Source organism: Archocentrus centrarchus, chromosome 7 (genome assembly GCF_007364275.1).
Source record: "Archocentrus centrarchus isolate MPI-CPG fArcCen1 chromosome 7, fArcCen1, whole genome shotgun sequence".
NCBI classification, from domain to species: domain Eukaryota; kingdom Metazoa; phylum Chordata; class Actinopteri; order Cichliformes; family Cichlidae; genus Archocentrus; species Archocentrus centrarchus.
The window spans coordinates 4,066,976-4,084,904 of NC_044352.1; the positions used below are offsets into that span (position 1 = coordinate 4,066,976).

A 17,929-nucleotide genomic window follows, 5' to 3' on the forward strand; every position below is an offset into this window, starting at 1 on the left:
AGTCAGGTTAATATGACAGGAAATGAAAAACGCGACATTTAAATTTAAGGACCTCTGCTCAAAGGTTGAATAACCACCACTTCAGATGAACAGCGTACGCTCCACTGAATTCTCAAAAATAAATACAGCTGTTAGTTAAAGAGCAGCTAAACACAGTTTTAATTGTAAACAGACTTTCACATATTCATCAAATCAGCTGCACATGTAACTCTGTAGTAGTTCTTCTGGAAACGTGATGGTGGCAGCAGCAGCAGACAGAAAGAGTGAAACTGAACTTTAACAGTTGACATTTGTCCCCAAAACTTTGGATCCTAATCATCAATAAATTATTTTACATTTAACATAAAAAGAGACAAAATAAATAAATAAAAAGATGCAACATTAAGTGAATTGTTATTGTTTTCTCACTAAAAGAATATTTAGAAGTCATGTAGGACTTGATGAGTTTGTGAACAGAGAAACTTTTTGCTGTAAGGGATAAAACTTTGATGATGGTGGGAATAACTAAAGGAAGGCATTACTGGATTTCCTTTGAAAAAGAACTGCTGAGCGGACACTAACGACCAAATTCAACTGAAAGCAGAACAAAGACTGAACAAATTCTGCACATTAAAAATGGATTTAGTATTGAGTTGCTCTTTAAACCTCCCACTGAAACTGTGACATACAGACATCTGGTTGGAAAAGAAAAAAAAAAAAAACAGTTTAATGAATGAATTTGGACCTGCAGACCAAACACAACAGAAGCTGCGACTCTGTGATTATCATGATCTCATGGCCAAAACAGCGTCACCACATTTTAATTACTTTAACTCCTACAGTTATGCACTGCAGTGAGCATGACTGAAACTTACATAATGCATATTTATGAAAGATTATAAAACTATTAAATTACCCAAAGAAGGTAGCTCAAATTTAAATTTCAGATGTTTCCTGTTTGTCACAAAAAATCACAACAACATTAAACAGTCGATCCCAGTAAAGTACAGTAGAGCTGTGGCTCCCGGCCATCCCCCATATACCTCTCCATGAGTACAATCAAATATTTAAAGTGCCATCAGGTCACTCACCAGGCAATACTGGAGTTTTAGCAAAACTTAAATTACTTTAATTACTGGAAAATTAATTTACTTCACAGTTTTGAAATTTTAAATAAACAATAATTAAAATAATTAATTTGTAAGGTTCATAAAAAGACTGCAGAATGGATAAATAAGGTATAAATTATGAATAATTTAACAAACTTTTATCAGATTCAAAAGTTTAAAGGAAGTTTACACTGATAAAGGGTGCAAACTGTATCAGTCAGTTTCAGTAACACTGGTTTAATTAGCCGAAAAAGCTAATAGCTAATACAGTAATTGAGCTCTTTTTGTGTACTGTTTTATTTATTCTGTCTTAACTTTTCTTTAATTTGAATCTCTTTTGTTTGTCTCTAATATCCAGCTTTGTGTCTGAATCCACCGTGCTCCTTGAGCTTTTCAAAGCATTGTGTAAACTCTGTTTTTAAACTAAGTAAAAATCCAGCTGCTGCAGCAGGACCTGGATGATGTGGTCAAATGGGGTGAGTGACAGCTGGGCGCCGTGGCTACACAATAAAGTGGAAACACTGAAACCGCAGAGGTATTTTAGAAAATGTGTCAAAGACCCATCCAGCGAACATCCCGTCCTTTCAGTCTCCCCTCTCTCTTTAAACTGCCGGAGAAAACAGATAAAATACCTACAACGGTATCCATGCATATTTGTGACTGCTCATCATACAAACACATACACACTCACACGTACGCGCAAAAACAGCCGCCCGTTCTCACGCACACACGCTTTGCATTCTGGCGAGGAACATGCCTGAATGATTCACTGATAATAATTTGCTTGATTTCTTTCGTACTCGGTGGTGCAAACACTCATCTTGAAAAGATTCGGGGGGGGGAGAAATGAGGAAAACAAACCAACAACTGGCAGGAGAGAAAACGATAAGAGTCGTCATGCAAAAGAACAGATGATGAGATTTTCTTCCCCACTGTGTTGTTTTTTTCTTTTTCTTTTTTTCTCTGATATGCTTGATAAATTCCTATGATCAGTAGTGCTACTTCTACTGTACGAGGCTCATGCACGGAGGAACGCCAGTCAGGTACCCGACGACTTTCATCTATCTTTTATCTTTTTTTTTTTTTTTTAGATTTGAGGATTTGATTGGAAGATGCGGGTGAAAGTTTATGATACAAAATATGTTACAGTATGTACGTCTTGTCTTCTGTCTGTGTGTCACGCATTCACACTTGCTCTTAAATGGTTCGAGGAAACGCTTCACCAAATGAGTCACAGCTGAACTCACACACACGGCCGACGGCGTACACTCTTCAAAAAGGATGCGTGGTTTTTAACACAGCTGCTGACGTCTCTTTAAAGGATCACTTTTAACACATCTGCACTTAAACAATGTCTTTGATTCAAATTAGAGCGCTGAACTAAGTTTATTCTAGACTTTGAGGTAAATGAACTCAAACTGAGCAGTCATTTCTTTCTACCTGCGTACTGAGGAGCAGAGTTGTCATGGGAGACTTTTCATGTTTCATTTCAAAGCCTTTATTTGTAGAGTTGTGACCATAATTTCAGTTATACTCTGTTTCAATTTGGATTCTCATGGATGGGCGATGTGGTTTCCAGTGTTTGTAAAGATTTAGCTACTAACAGACCACCATGACACAAACGTCTCAGTCAGGGTTCAGATACCAGTAAAACCAGTGTCCCTGTATTTATGCGTCACAGAAATGTGACAGACCCGACTCTCTAACATATAAGAAGCTGTTTAACCCGTTCAGGTTGGTTTTCCTCTTCAGTGCAGGTATGAACACTGTAATCACACTCTCCAGACCAAAATCACCACATGGGGATGAAGTGGTCTCAGTCTGGTTCCAGAGCAGTTCATGTATGCAGGTCCATTATCATTAATAAGAACATTTTGAAGTAAGCTGAAGCTGTTAGAGGTTTAATATCTGATATTACTGTCCTGTCTAGCAATAGATGCTCAATATTTCCTTTCAGCTTTTATGAGAGTTGAATGGAATAGAGTCTGAGTGATTGCTCTTTCTATCAACAAAATGAAGCTGTGCATATTGCAAAAATGTCACTGGTGGCCGACGATCCGGTTTAATGAAATTCTGCATTTTGGTGTTGAAAATAAAAAATGTAGCATGGGGTTCTCATTTGTTGGAACTTTCATTTTTTGGTGCCAATAGCAACATATAGCATTACCTCATAGTATAATAATTTGTGTGCAAATGATTAAGTGTGATATTTATACTGTGCATGAGTTATTCATCTATGCGTTTACAGGCATGAAGACATTACAGAAGTCAGGGAAGATTAATGATATAAATAAGAGTGAATCATTGCTTCAGTAAATGTGTAAAAACAACTGTTTTTCCTCCAGAGTGTACGTCATCGGGGCAAATGTGATTCAGTGCTTAAACAGCTCTCAGTGTTAGCGTTTCCTTTCCCACTCAGATCTATTGCAGAATACTCGTTATGCTCTCTCTGTGGAAAGATCGCATAACAAATGATTTTTTTTAGTTGCTTTACACTTGTTCCCTGCAATAATTACTGTAGATTTAAACACACACATTATAACTGTTATTAATATTATTCTGTTCATTTGTTGATGCTATTTTCCTGCTTGTTGTAATGTTGCATATTTTGAAAGGTAAAAGGCTCTTGATCCCGGTCTGGGCGTCAGTGTGAACACTGACAAACACTTCAGAGCTACAACGAGACTAAACCAGTTCACGTTGGACCGGATGAGTCCAGTCCACGATCACAAATTTAACCCTCCACAGTTTTATTTAGAAAACCAGGTGAGTCCAGCGCTCCTCAGACCAGCCCAGCTCCTCGACGATGAAAACTGCCCAGTGGAGTTGTGTGAATTGCAGTCGGGCTCAACAAATATCAGTTAAACCCAGGTCAGTTCGATTTCTGTGTTAAATTAGTCTGCTTCACAGAGTCGTTCAAATCATTTGCAGGTCGAGCTCAGGAGTTCTCATTCACAATTTCCTTATTTTTCTAAATCTGAGACAGAGAGGGGCTTCAGCTGCTCAACGTGAGACATCGAAGAGGCCGTCCACATGCAAAGTCCAAAAGTCCATTTGAGTGAGGATTCATCTTTCAGCTTCTTTGTTTGGGGTTTAAACCTTCACGAACGTGAACTTAACTGTGCAGCGCTGTTGCTCCACTCAGGCTTCAGTGTGGCCTCTGTCAACAAAACCAGATATATGGCCCTTCAAGCTGCAGAGGGTAGTTGGGCTCTCTGCAGGTCCTCTCCATCTTTTACCAATAACTAAACCAGCTGAGTCTAAATGATCCTCCAGAATTTGCTGTGCCCTCAAATTTCTTTGCCAGACCAAAAGGTCGGCCTCTCTTTTGATAGAAAACCCACTCGGTCCATTCATGCCAAGTTTACTCTGAAAAATAAACTACTGTCCTCAGCAGACCATCAGCCTGCTTGGTAGGACTTTGGGAGTCGAACCCTTCATGGGTTTGTGCAATGAGATCTAAAAGGTCAAAACTGTGCAAGGGAACATGTGTGTGCAAGGAGACGGGATGCATGAGGGTGGATACTAAAGATTTAAGGAAGTCTTTTGCTTCTTTCATGAAGTTGTAGCTTTTGATTTGAGCTTTTTTTGAGATTTCCAGTTGGCGGTTGTATCTGACCACACATTTTAATTTCCACCTGGTCTGCCATTTTGCCCATATTACTGTTTAATCCATGTAACCAGCAAAATGTATGTGGAAATTAAAGCAATCAATCAGGAATCAATCTGAGTAGTTCTTCCCAATATTTCAGCTAGCAGCGCCCCAGATCCAGGATCAGAGGATCAAAGGAAGTTCAGAGTTCACTGGGAAAGTGGCTGGTGGGGCAGAGGGGTGTCAGGAGGGATGTCACGGGTGGAGCTGGAGGTTATAAGGAGGAGATTTTGACGGTTTCATGGGTATAGGCCGTTGCTCGGGTGTTGCGCAGAATGCCGGGGATGGGGGCAGGTGATGGCGGGAGGCTCTCGTCCGGCGTGTTGGCAGGCGGCGTGGGGATGCTGATGATTGCAGCAGTGAAATCTTGTTCCCCACAGTTCAGCTTTAAGTCGTCCGCCTGGGCGTTCAGACTGGAACGACTGGAATAAAGATTGAGAAAAAAAAAGGATAAGCAGAAGGTTATTGGTTAATTTTTACGATATAATTTTACATATGCAGTTGTATATCTTTATAAAGGTTTCAGATTCTAGTAAGTTGCATCTCTGTTTTACGTTTGTGGTGGTATGGAGGTGGTTTTCACATGCAGGGTGTCCAGTTCCTGGACACTCCCCCGGCTGACAGACGCAGTGGAGTTAGCCAGACGCATGGCGGCTCGCCTCCTGGCCCTGCGGGGGCAGCAGCCAGTGGGGTTGTTCTGTGCCCCCTGCTGGCTGGACAGAGAAGTGCTGCGACTGGTCCTGAAGCCCACCGACTCTGTCATACACAGCTCGCTGTAGGTCAGCTCGTCTGTGAATTCGTGGTTCTGTAAGGAGAGAAGGGATGGAGGGAGATCATACAGATCCTGAGGAGAATGAACTAGCGCACTCACACACACACACACACACACACTGTCATGGTCTGCCACCAGCTAATCTCCCTGTCACTCTGGGCCAGGAGGTTTGAATGGATCTCCACCCTTCTGGGTGGAGCCAGGGTTTTTCCACTCGTCAGCTGAGCACCTGTACCCCATCAAGCCTCGTCATCTGTGGTATTTCAGGACCAGCTTGACCATCCAGTCTCTGCCAGATTATCTACCTCCTTGGAGCGCTAACTCGGCTCAGTTTGCATTCCTTTCTGTACGATCTGTACTGGCGCTAACGCCCTTCCTCTTTGTGCTCTCAGATTGCTTTCTTCAGCTTGCCTCATGAAGCGGACTGCCTGCTCACCCTCATTCAGCACCCCCCTTTCCTTCATCCAGCTCAAAGATCATCTATCTAATCAGGGCCTCTGAACTCCCCCCGGACCTCCCGTCTAAGAACCCAAATTATCCCACCTGGACCTGCAAAGCTTGATTAACCCTGTACCCCTGGCTAAACTCCCGAGCTCTGTGAAAAAATAAAGATGCAGTGATTACAGTAAATTCCTCTCTGTGGTCTCTTGATTGGGTCCTGCACTTGAGTTCACTGCCTCAGGTTCAGCCAGTTCATGTGTTTTACTTTTACTACTGTTCATTTAATGTCAGAGGACAGAGGTGAGACACTTCATAAATAAAAGGAAAAGGACAGTCTTGCACTTTCGTACTTTCATGGGTGGAATAAGAAACACTGGCAAAGTCTTGTGTGTCTGTCTAGTAATTTTGTATTTCTTTGTAGTCATTTTACCTCTTTGTCATTGTCTGCCTCTTGATCTTTTGCATATATTTGTCTAGTTTTTATGTTGCCATGTTCTAAATCTCTCTGAAGCTATTTTCTTGTTTTTTTTTGTTTACTGCATTTTTGTGTTAGGACTGTTTTATTCTGATTTAATTTGTGTCTTTCAGTGAAGGTTTTCCAGATAAAGCTCTTGACTCTTTGGGCTCCTGCATCTGTACTGTATGTTTATTAATCTATATGTGATCATTAGTTTGACTGCTGCTCATCTTGACTTAGAAAGTGAGGCTGAAAATACCTTTAAAGCATAACAGAGAGATTATTTTAATGGCACGGATGACGAGCACTCAATGAAATGCAAATTTGGAAATCTACAGAGGACGAATCCAGAGGCGCTATTTAAAGGAAACTTTGGTGAGACTGTTTGTGCAGCTTCTGTTTCCACAATCACAAATGAGTTGAGCTCCAGAGTTTATATTAAGGCTGTTTACAAAGACAAAGAACAGCTGAAGGTATTTTAAACTGCTGAAAATGTGAAGTTCAGCTGTGTCTGAATGAGATGTGATGATCCGGGGACAAATGAAACATCTGGAGCCTCACCGTCGTCTTCTCCAGACAGTGCAGCAGGTGGTGGTGTTGGTGCTCGAAAGCTGATCTGTTCTTCACACACAGAGCTGTGCTATCACTGTCCCGATCCTGAACACACACACACACACACAAAATAAGTAAAAAAATTAAAGAAATTAATTGCAACAAATAAATTGCAGCATTACAGTTTCATAGAATTGTTATGGTTCATCATATGTTAGTACTTCTTTTTTACCAATGCTTAAATTTAGTTCAATATTTTCTGGGGAATTCACATTTCCATCGTGTACCTCTGTGTAATGTGACAGAAACGTCAGCGCACTGATTTTGTTTGCTTCTATGTTGCTCTCCTATATTTAGTCCTGTATGATCCAATGATACACTGATAACATTCCCTGTATCTAACATGCGCTCTAGTTTCATGAAGACGGTATCAAACTAAATATCTAAGCTGGCTCTGTGTTAAATGAATGTGTTCAAAAATACTAAAGAAGTGTGAAGGAGAACTCTCAGTCTGATGGGTTTTAAAGATTTATACAGTACCAGTCAAAAGTTTGGACACACTTTCCCATTGATATAAATGGGTAAGTGTGTCCAAACCTTTGACTATATCTGTATCTGTTGTCCTTATCATGTTGCACTAATAACGTGTGACTGAGTGTGAAGACTAAAGTTAGAGAGATTCAGGATGTATGAAATGGCACATACTCGACCTTATCTGCATTTAAAAGAAAAGGGGACAAATTCAAGTGAGTCCAATTCAGAGGTGTAGAAAATCTTGTCGTCTGCATAAAAACAGACAAGTATTAATTACTATAATGTGTTGGCTTCAGGCTGTAATGATGGACAGGTATTGTTTTCCAGTCAAGTGCAGAATTTTTCATGTTATCAGAGAAAGTCTGATCACTATATTTACAGGCTGGCGTAGAGGCACAAACTGAACTTTTGTTTGTGTGACCGTTCAAAGTGCTTTACAGACTGTTGGGAGCCTCGAGACACAAGAAATAAAAATAAAATTAAATAAAATTAAAGTAGAGGAGATAAAAGACGAGTAAAGTCAGAACATTTATTCAAACACAGGACTTCTTTTCCACGAGTTATCAGAACAGTCTAAGAGATCACACACATCTATCTAAAACAAGCAACAACTACGAAGACCACAAGGCTGGTAATCTTCATAGTTGTCAGCCTTGTACTAACTTTATTACCAGTAAATAAAGTTATATCAGCTGGTCCCTTATTTCCCAAGGGGTCGCCACAGCAGATGGATCCACGTGATGGATCCTCCCTGACACATCGTTCCATTTACCCGGGCTTGTGACCCACTGAGGGCGAGTTTTGTGTCTCCTGGAAACAAGTCAGGGATCTTGTGTCTATAAAGCACACATGTTAACTACCACAGCATGGAGCCACTGCTTCTCTGAGTAAACTCAAAAAGCAAAGCACAAAGCTGAAGTTTGTTTGTGTTTGTGGGCCTTTGTAAAATTGTGTATTCTCTGTTTCTGTAACTGGTCACACTTATTTCGGTTGCTGCTCTGTCTGGTAATCACTTTATTTGCAGCAGGGAAGCTTAAATAGATCAGAACATCTATTTTTGAGTCACATGTTTCTTGTGAGACTCACATGAGTTTACCTTCATAAACTTGTAAAATGTGGGACATTGTGTGCGTATGTGGGGCGGCAGGACGAGGGATAAAAACGCTGTGCAGTCCCACCTGAGCTGGCACACCTGTCCAAAAAGACTTTATATTCAGCTACATTTACCCAACATTTCTCCAACAGCTGACAGCTCACACTGAGGTTCTTCACACGAGGTTCTAATAAAAGTAACTGTTTTTCTAACTTGTTGCAGGTAAATAAATTTAATGTAATAAAAGACAAATAATGGAACGTATTAATAATAACATAAAATGTGAAAGGAGGGTTTCTGCGTAATTCATACGAGTACTTTTAACAGTCAATAATTACAGTCAAACTAATAAGCAGGACTTGTGAAGGAGTTATTTTTAGTTGTTAGACGGTGTGAGTTTCACTGCTGAGCTCATCTCTCCGGAGACAAAACCTTCGATTTGAAATGCAGAGTTTCAGTTTCTCATCAGTAGCTCTCGGTCACAGTCCACAATTCTCCACATTATTAAGAAACGACTGCAAAGGTTTTCTTTGAATGTTTTTAAAAAGGCTTAACTGAGAGCCGGCCGGCACGTCTTTAAGACTCTTTTCCTCCTTGAATCACCTTCATCTCACTTCTTCTTCTTGCTTTGTTTTTATTTTCCAGCCATTTTTAATGAGTTCAATTATTCTCCCTCAACTTTTTTCCATGTGTTATGATGAAGAAAAGTGAAGCAGTCTTCCTGCCCTCTATATTTTATATATGTATATATTTCTCTGCATATTTTATATTTCTTCTGCTCATTTCTCTCCTCTTCACCCTCATTATGCACTCTTTAAATCCAGCAGTCATCCCTCACTTTGGCTCAGTGCTGGAGTGAGATTAAGGCTCAGAGTATCAGTGTGAGTCTCTGTATGAGACCCATCCACTCACCCTCTACCTGAAGCCTAAAGCCGGTTTCATGATAAAACATTTAAACGGTTTCATCCTCTTGACTGAAGAAAAATACTGAGACTCTGAGTCACGATTAAGCTGGAAGATAAAAAAAAAAGATCAGCAGGGATTCAAATCCAGTTTATTTTCAGAATGTAATAAAAATATTCCTGCAGGTCCACACTGTGGGATTCATCTATCCAGTAAACAGGACCAGGACTGAAAGACTGAGGGCTCCTCTGACTCTTTCATACTCATTACACCCAGAAAAATATGTGAGTTCTGAAATAGTAGCCAATAGTAGTGGAAGGCTGGAAGTGTGGTAGATTTTAAGACTGGGATTGGGATTAACACCCATCTCAGTGCTGCCTAATGCTCCAGCCACACTGGGGGAAACAGAGGTTGGTGTTTGCGATACAATCAAAGCCTTTGAAATGGTTGCTTTGCAGACAGCGAGCAGCGCCGTGACCACTCGCAGCCAGCGGCCGTGTTCAAGGAGACTCAAGATGGCAACAAAATATAGAGTCTGCGATTGAAAGGGCTCAAATTCTTCATGATAATACAACAAATTAACTGTGATAATTCTGTGAAATCTGTTGACATCTACATACTCAGAAATTCACATTAAACAGAAATGAACTAATAAATGAATTTACATTAATGACTTACATTCAAAGTCCAGGCAGAACCTCACAGATCTGATACAGAAATTCCTCCACAAACAGTAACGTAGTTGCTGCAGGACAGCAATTTAACTCCAACAGGACACAGGCGCTCAGCAACTGTACTCTTATGTATGAATATATCCACGATATAATCAGCTGACAGCTCATATTGCAAAGAGAAGCGTCACAGACGAGACGTGCTTGTTGCTGCAGACTGACTCCAGCTGATTGCAGCATGCCGTCTGTCTGCATTAATAAACGCAATTATTTCCAAACCTTTGACAACCTGTCTGAAAGTGACTGCAGCTGGTCCGAGTCAGGCTGTGACTGTTTGGAGGCAACATGGAGAACTGGCTCATGACTGAGCCACAAACACCAAAGGACGCCGTTTTTGAGACTGCAGTCTCTTCGATGAAGCAGCAGCGTTTTAGTCTGTGTTAAAGATGTTTCAGAAAATCTTAATGCCGTTCTTTGACAGCTCCATATGTCAAAGAAACATAAGACAGGATCAGAAGAGACGCTCAGTATCATTCAGGCTCGCTTCATCCTGTTGGATTCTCCTTTAGTGTGTGCGTTTTGTGTCTCTGTGAGTGATGTTAACTTTGCACTCTTCAGGAAAACTGATCACTTGAATTGATCCTTTTCATTCTGACTGAAAGGAAAAACACGAGCTGGCGTTTGTTAAGTGCAGAATGCTGAAGAACGACCTGAATCCAGACTGACCGTAAAACTTCGTGATATATTGTTGTTTGTATCTTTTTATTTATGCGCCCGGTCTCTGTCCTCCTCTGAGTCTGGGCACTGATCAGGTTCCACTGCTCTGTTGCCAAGTAGCTGTTGGGAAAATCTCCTCTCACTCGCGGTGAATCATCAAACTGCTGACCCAGCAGCTCCTCGTCTGTCTGAGGGTCCGAAGCTCTCTCTGTTTCTGTCCCTCCTTTGTTACCTTTCTGCCTCCCTCAGTGTTGCCTCCTCCTCGCTGTCATGTCAAAACTCGTTAAATTCGCATCTCATTTTTTTTAATTAAATATGGATTTCAGTTTGAAGATGATAACTCAAACCACATTCATCATTTTTGAGAACTGTGAAGCAAACAGCTCACACTGTTGACTCACCAAACTTCAAACTTTCAGAAAAAAGATGGTGGATGGTGTTTGCTGTTACCTGCAGCACGTTATCGATGGACTACGGTTAAATTTGGACAAATGGAGAGAGAAAGAGTTCAGTTAAAGATGAAATTCTGGATAAAAGAGACAGAAAACGGCGGCTATGTTTACATATTTCTCAGTAACCTTCAGTAATGTTCAGAAATAATATTGACCTTCAGAGTTTGGTGGGTTTTGTCAGTCCTCTCAAGAACAACATTTATCTGAATCATCACTGAAGGTTTTAAAAAATATTTTAGTGTTTGGACAACAGCAAATATTCAAGATGAATCGATTATGTTATGAACTCCAAATTCTCGATGCCTGTAAATTATTAAGAATAATTGTGGCGGTCTCTGAGATCGGTCCTGCTGTTGGGTTTCTGTTTAGGTTTTTCCTTTAATTCTGATGTTAAGTGCATTAAATATTAGAGCAGCTCCTTTGCTTTCTGTCTGTTCTGTTACCACCAATCATGAAACATAAAGCTTTGAAAAGTTATAGAAATAATTTTGCTGGATAGTAACCCTGACATGTTACCAGTCTGTGCTGCAGACACGCTGGTGTGGCTGCCTGTGTTTTTATTTGTTTTTTTATCTGGTTTGTTGTGGTTTATGCAACTCTTATTTGTTTTTATGGCCCACAACTCTGAAATAAAGTTTAACTTATTGATTATGTAAAGTTTAGATTATTTGAGTTGATTATATTTTCAGATTCCTGCTTTAATTTCTTTGTTGTGTTATTGAGAGTCTCAGTTCTGGTTTTGCTCTTTATTCTAATGGTCCTTCACTTTCAGAGCTGCCCAATAACAATAATGCTTCTTGCTGGATACTTTGTGTCCTGCCCCTCATCACTACAGTCCACACAACACCAGTTTATGATAAAAATATTAAACTTTGTTTCTATAGTGCCTTTCCAAACCAGCATTACACGATGCTGCAGCTGCACTCAAACGTTCAAACTACATAAAATGAGGAAAAAAGAAGAAACTCAAACAAAAGAGGGCAGGAACGTCAGCAACAACTGGAGCAGCAGACTGTGGTAAACTGTGGGACACACTGAGCTCTGAATTATGGGGATTAACTGTGAGGTGGTATTTTACTTCCTTTCTCACTTGCTTTGCTTTTTCACTCTTTGGTTCCTTTATCTCTCCTTACCTCTCCACAACTGTCTGAGACAGTGAGAAACCATCCGCTGTTGGTGTGAGTCTGTGCATCCATGTTTGTGTGTGTCTCACCCCGAGAGCTCGGTCTTCTTTGTACTGCAGGAAGGCGTTGGTTGTTCCTTTCTTTGCCATGCGGATCCGAGCCAAACGCACTTTCTGTTTGACAGAAATACAGGAAAACAGCAGAGTCAGCGCATCACTCACACACACACACACACACACACACACACACACACACACACACACACACACACACACACACACACACACACACACACACACACAGTACAGGAGCACATCATCTGTTGTCTCTAAACTCATCATCTCTCAGGCGAATCACCATTTTTGCTGCAAAGCTCCAGTTTTCAGATTTTAAAGGTGCTCTTGATGGCAGTTTATATTCTCAGCTGATAAAATAAGATCATTGAGATGCATCACATGTGCAAATGCTCAGGATGCACCTGAAGACTGAAAATGAAAACTGATGCAATGACAGCTCCACAGAAGTGAAGCCAGAATATCCCAGCGGCCTCCTCCTTCCTGGTTGCAGTACTCGCCATAAGGCTCACACTCCTGGTGTCAGAGGTGCACAACCCCAGCACAGGCTTCAGCATATTTTGGCTTTATTTATCTAAAGTGGGAGGAAGTGGTTTTTTTATGGACAATTTCTGTTTGTGCAGTGAATTAAACGTTTTGTGGCTCCACCCACAAAAAGCCAAAAAATGTACCTGCTTTGAATTTGGCTGATCTCCCCTTGAAGGTTTCCACACGCCCATCTGTGAGCCACAGAGGTGCAGTGGCTACAGTGTGCATGTTCTCCCTGTGTCTGCACTGGTTTCACAAGCATGTTATGTGAACTGGTGGTTATAATGTGGTAGTAGATGTGAGGAAGATAAAGGCAAACATCTTAAAATGCCTTTGGGCACTTATATTATAGCTGAAAATAAAGTTTTCCAAAGCCCTTTTCATTAGAAGTTATACTTCCACCTCCATTGTTCCCAAGCCTCTTTCTTACATCTCTGGAACAACTCGTGCAACTGTGATGTATGACATTACACAGCTGCTCACAGTGCAGTAAAACGGCTGCAATTTTCTGGGCTGCACCAACACAATCCTTGGCTGCAGGCTTCTTGTGACTTCACCGTCTTCCTTAAAATCTAATTGAGGGGTGCCTGTTTTGACAGTGGAGGATATCCAGTGTGGATCCCAGATGGCGAGTGGCCAGAACCGAGAAGCAGAAGCGCTGAAAGCAGTCTAGATGTGTGTGAGGAGACGACCTCAAAGGGCTGCCACGACCCGCCGGTGTTCAGTGAGGCTGTCTTAAAACCTGCATCAGAATCTAAAAGTTCCAGTTTGACTCTTTAGTTACAGTGTTCTGAGTTCGATACTGAAACGTCAGACCTGCTGCGCTCTCCTCTTGTCCGCTCTCTGGTTCTGGTGGTAGATCCGGCTGAAGTTGGACACGATGACAGGCACGGGCAGGGCGATCACCAGCACGCCGCTGAGAGAGCAGATCGAGCCGAAGATCTTCCCCGCGATGGTGTTTGGGACCATGTCTCCATATCTGCCCAGAAAACACAGTTTTCATAGAAAACCTTTGAATAAATGAATCCATTGGTTCACTGCAGCACGTCCTGGTAGGAGGCTCAGCAAGAAGAAGACACACAACTTCTTTATGACAACAAGTACATAAATATTATTATAGTCCTACAATACAGTTCGTCAATGCCACAATTTACTAAACAGAACTTGGACGAGCAGCTTCAACACTGGAAAACGTTCTCACAAATCCCTGAAAGTTACATTTTCTTTGATTTTAGAGATTTTTTAAGGTTAAAGGTTATTAGGTTAAAGATAAATAGACACGTCCCCCACAAGATTACTGTGTCCATGTTGAGAAGCTGCTCACACACACACACACACTCACAAGTTCCTGGTTGCTGCCTCATGCGGCCTTCACCTTTCATTGCGCTCAGCCATAAATCAGAGGCAGTGAGACGAGGACGAGGAGGAGGAGGAAGAGATTAGGGAGTGGGCAGGAGGCCAGGATGCTTTGTGTGATTCTGCTCAGACACACTGAGGGGAGAAACCTTCCTGCAGCTGCACCGCTCAACAGTTTACTGTACACAACAGCTCGGAGCTGATTCACAGTCAGCTCCACCTGTTTACATCATATCCAAAGAAGTATGATCGGCACTCAGTCCTCCAGTGGTTGGAGCCGCTGTGACTGTTTGTCTCATTTCTGAATCTTCAAGCTGAGAATTTTCTTGGCTTTATTAAACCAGACGCCACGAGCGCAGGCCGGAGCCGACACTGCACGCTCATATGAGAGCAATCTGTCAGTCATTAGGTGGTATAAAGCATACGTGGCTTTTTAAATTTAATGGGGATCCTAATTTTTCAAAAATGAACATCATGTTATATTTAATAAGGCTTGAAATGGGTAGATGGGACCATAAACTCATCAGGAAAGTGGATTAAAGGAGGCGAGGGGCATTTTTCCAAGATTTCTTTGCAGCTGAAATTCTTTTTACAAGCATAGAAAGGAAGCAGGTTTAAGGTATTTCTGCATAGGCGCCCATTCAGATTCAGAAGCTATGTCCATGTTTGATATACAGTCTTTGAGTAGCAGTCTAAATGTTCTCCTTCTGACTGATCAGAGAGGCTCTGAGATGATTAATGCAAAGGAAACAAAGAAAAACATTTTCTGCGCCTGGATTCATTTAAATATTCATGTTCGTTTAATTCGATTTAATTTGATTGGTCAGCTCCTGGAAGCCTACAGAGGGGCAGCACTGAGGTTGTGGGCTTTATTACCTGTACACGGTGCCTGTGCTGAAGCAACTGAACACATAAAGAAGTCCACAATGAGCTGACTCACAAGGAAAAAAAAAAAAAAGTGGAGTATTTAGAGCAGCCTGAGATTTCTGCTCCCAGGAATTACTTTTACATCTGTCTGGCTAATTATCTGAAATTTAGGTCACATTAATGTCAGAGACTCACAAACTTCTGCACACAAGGGTTCCCTTTTCCCTGACTTCATATTTTTTTATCCTGCTTACAGCGTGCTGAGGTTTTTGCAGTTCCCTGTCGTTTCTGTTACGAGTCCTTTTTATTTTCCTTTGTTTATTTCCAGGGTTCCATTTTTCCCTCTTCATTGGGATCGCCTGCCCGGCCCCCATAGGTCACACCCGTGTCTTATTTGCTATATTCAGTCTGTCCTGTTAGCCACAGGTGAGCCCACCAGTGTTCTTTCAGGCTCTCCAGTTTCTGCCCATTACAGTATAAAAGTCTTCCTCCTTTATTTTGCTGATTATTCTTCTGTTAGTAAACCGGAATCCCTGCAGTGCATTTTCATCGCTAACCTTCCTGATCAGCCTTTTTATTAGAAACATCATCACACAGTATTAAAGGACAGGCAAACATTTTCTTTGTATTTCTTTTGGCATCAGAAACATTATTTTAGAAAGTTTCTCAAAAGAAAAATAAAATCTCTCATAAAGTCATTATTATAATTAAGTCCTCAGTGAACTGTGCACCAATTACCAGACTCAAAGAAATTATTTTTTTCCAGCTGATTAAATGATTAATGTGTAAGACCACATTCTCAATTTTTCTCAACTGGTGTCTGTCTCACTGTGGAATTAAACTCGTTATATTACAAATATGCAAATCAGCAGAGTCTGTACAGTAAATCAGATATGTAGGTAATGAACTGCGGCTCCCCGCTCATGTACCTGCTGCAGTGGATTATATCTCCGTCCTCCACAAAATAAGGCCGCGACCTCGTCTGCTACGTTAATGCTCACACCTTACAAGTCATTTTTCATTATTTTTCAAAACTTTGAAGCTAATTTTAAAACTGTGTAGTTTCTCCCCGTGAAGATGAGTTTCATAATGAATTGCCTCTCATTCCTGGCATCATTCCTGTCGTCTAAATCTAATTCCATATGTACTGGAATGCATTTTCCCAGCTGACAGAAGGATTTGCATTTTCTCCTGTTCCTTTATAATCTCCCTTTATAGTTCATATATCCTTTTACCTTATGGTAAAAAGTGCAGAGATGGTCCTCGTGCAACCAGAACATCCTTGAATTTTAATCTCAGTGCCTCTGAGAAAATCACAGGTCCCTTATCTGCCCTCTCATTGGATCAAAGTATCAACAGAGATAATGACTGATACGTTTAACACCTACATTTCTGTATCTCGTCTACTACAAATCTTTAATCACAAGAACTGATCTTGGGTGGCATCACTGTGTGTATTTGTTGATTTAATGGTCGTTTTTTTCACTCTCTGGTTTTTTAAGTTCTTGACTTCAAAGGACCAAAAACCTGAAAGCCAAAAATTTTGCACGTTAAAATTCATATTTGAGAAGAGAGAGGCGAGAGGTTTCTTTCAATTACTCAAGTAGGAATGACAAAAACTGAGTGAGATCAGGGACCCCGTCCATGGTGTTCCCTGCTTCTCGCTCCATGACAGCTGGGATGGATGGATGGATGGATGGCCTCTGGAGCAGCAAATATACGTATGTACCTTTTAGGACCTCTCACAGGTACATAGATTTACTTTGAGGTCCTAAAATCAGCCAGTAAGTGTAGACTGGTGTCGAGTGTGCTTGAACTCTCCAAAGCTGAATTACTCGTAGTGATGTGCAGTTCATGGTTAAGATACGGTTTCAACCCTGTTCTGTGCTCAGTTTTAAATTCATTGGACTGTAATCTCACGGCTGAGGAGAGTGCATCTCTGACAGTAATTTGCTGGGATCCCCGGAAGCTGAAGATGCGATGACGGCACTCAGGTCAGTTTTACTGAATCTCCACCGTCCTCAGCCGGGAGGCATATCGGCAGTTGGGAGCAGATCAATGGTGATAACAGAGGGCAGAGAGGAACAGAAGTCATCTGTAATTGTTGGCAAAAAGCACTCAGAAGAATCGACAGAGACGTCAGACTGTGGCCAAACAGCCGGGATGGATCTGTGCTGGATCTCTAACCTAATTCAGCCTGAACATAAGCAGGGCCTCTAGCTGGATCCTGCATCACTTATCATTTCTTAAATTTTTACATGTTTTCTTTTTTTCTTTTCAGCCTTTAAGGTTTGTAAAATGAGCATAAATTGTGATCACAGATTCCCTGTAGACATAGATTGATTAAATCACATTTTTAAAGCATGCATAAAACCCATAAAATGTGCAAATTACAGGAAAAATATTACAGCCTGGAGTCAGATGCCCTAAACTCTGTAGATCTGTAGCTAAAACAGTTTAAAAAAAAAACTGCAACACAATTACCCCCTTTTTAACTAAACACAGCCTGATGAAGCTGAAACATTACACCCGACACAAGGAGCAACTCTGGCATCAAACACACAAACAGGGAATCTGTGTAAGGAAGCAGGTGGAAGTAAGGTAACACACCTACAACACAGATACAGAAATGAACAACACACACGGAC

At 41.2% G+C, this 17,929-nt stretch overlaps 1 protein-coding gene across 1 annotated transcript in view; it reads right to left on the reverse strand.

The window, feature by feature from the left end:
* Window positions 1-4,954: 4,954 nt before the first annotated feature.
* The window catches only part of kcnd1 (potassium voltage-gated channel, Shal-related subfamily, member 1), a 53,701-nt gene continuing 40,726 nt past the window's right edge, over window positions 4,955-17,929 (reverse strand). Inside the window, exons 4-8 of the mRNA XM_030734034.1 lie at window positions 13,875-14,037; window positions 12,546-12,629; window positions 6,972-7,067; window positions 5,295-5,545; window positions 4,955-5,162 (exon numbers count right to left, since the gene is read on the reverse strand). Coding sequence (XP_030589894.1) covers window positions 4,955-5,162; window positions 5,295-5,545; window positions 6,972-7,067; window positions 12,546-12,629; window positions 13,875-14,037 — 802 coding nt within the window. The remainder of the gene's footprint in view (window positions 5,163-5,294; window positions 5,546-6,971; window positions 7,068-12,545; window positions 12,630-13,874; window positions 14,038-17,929) is intronic.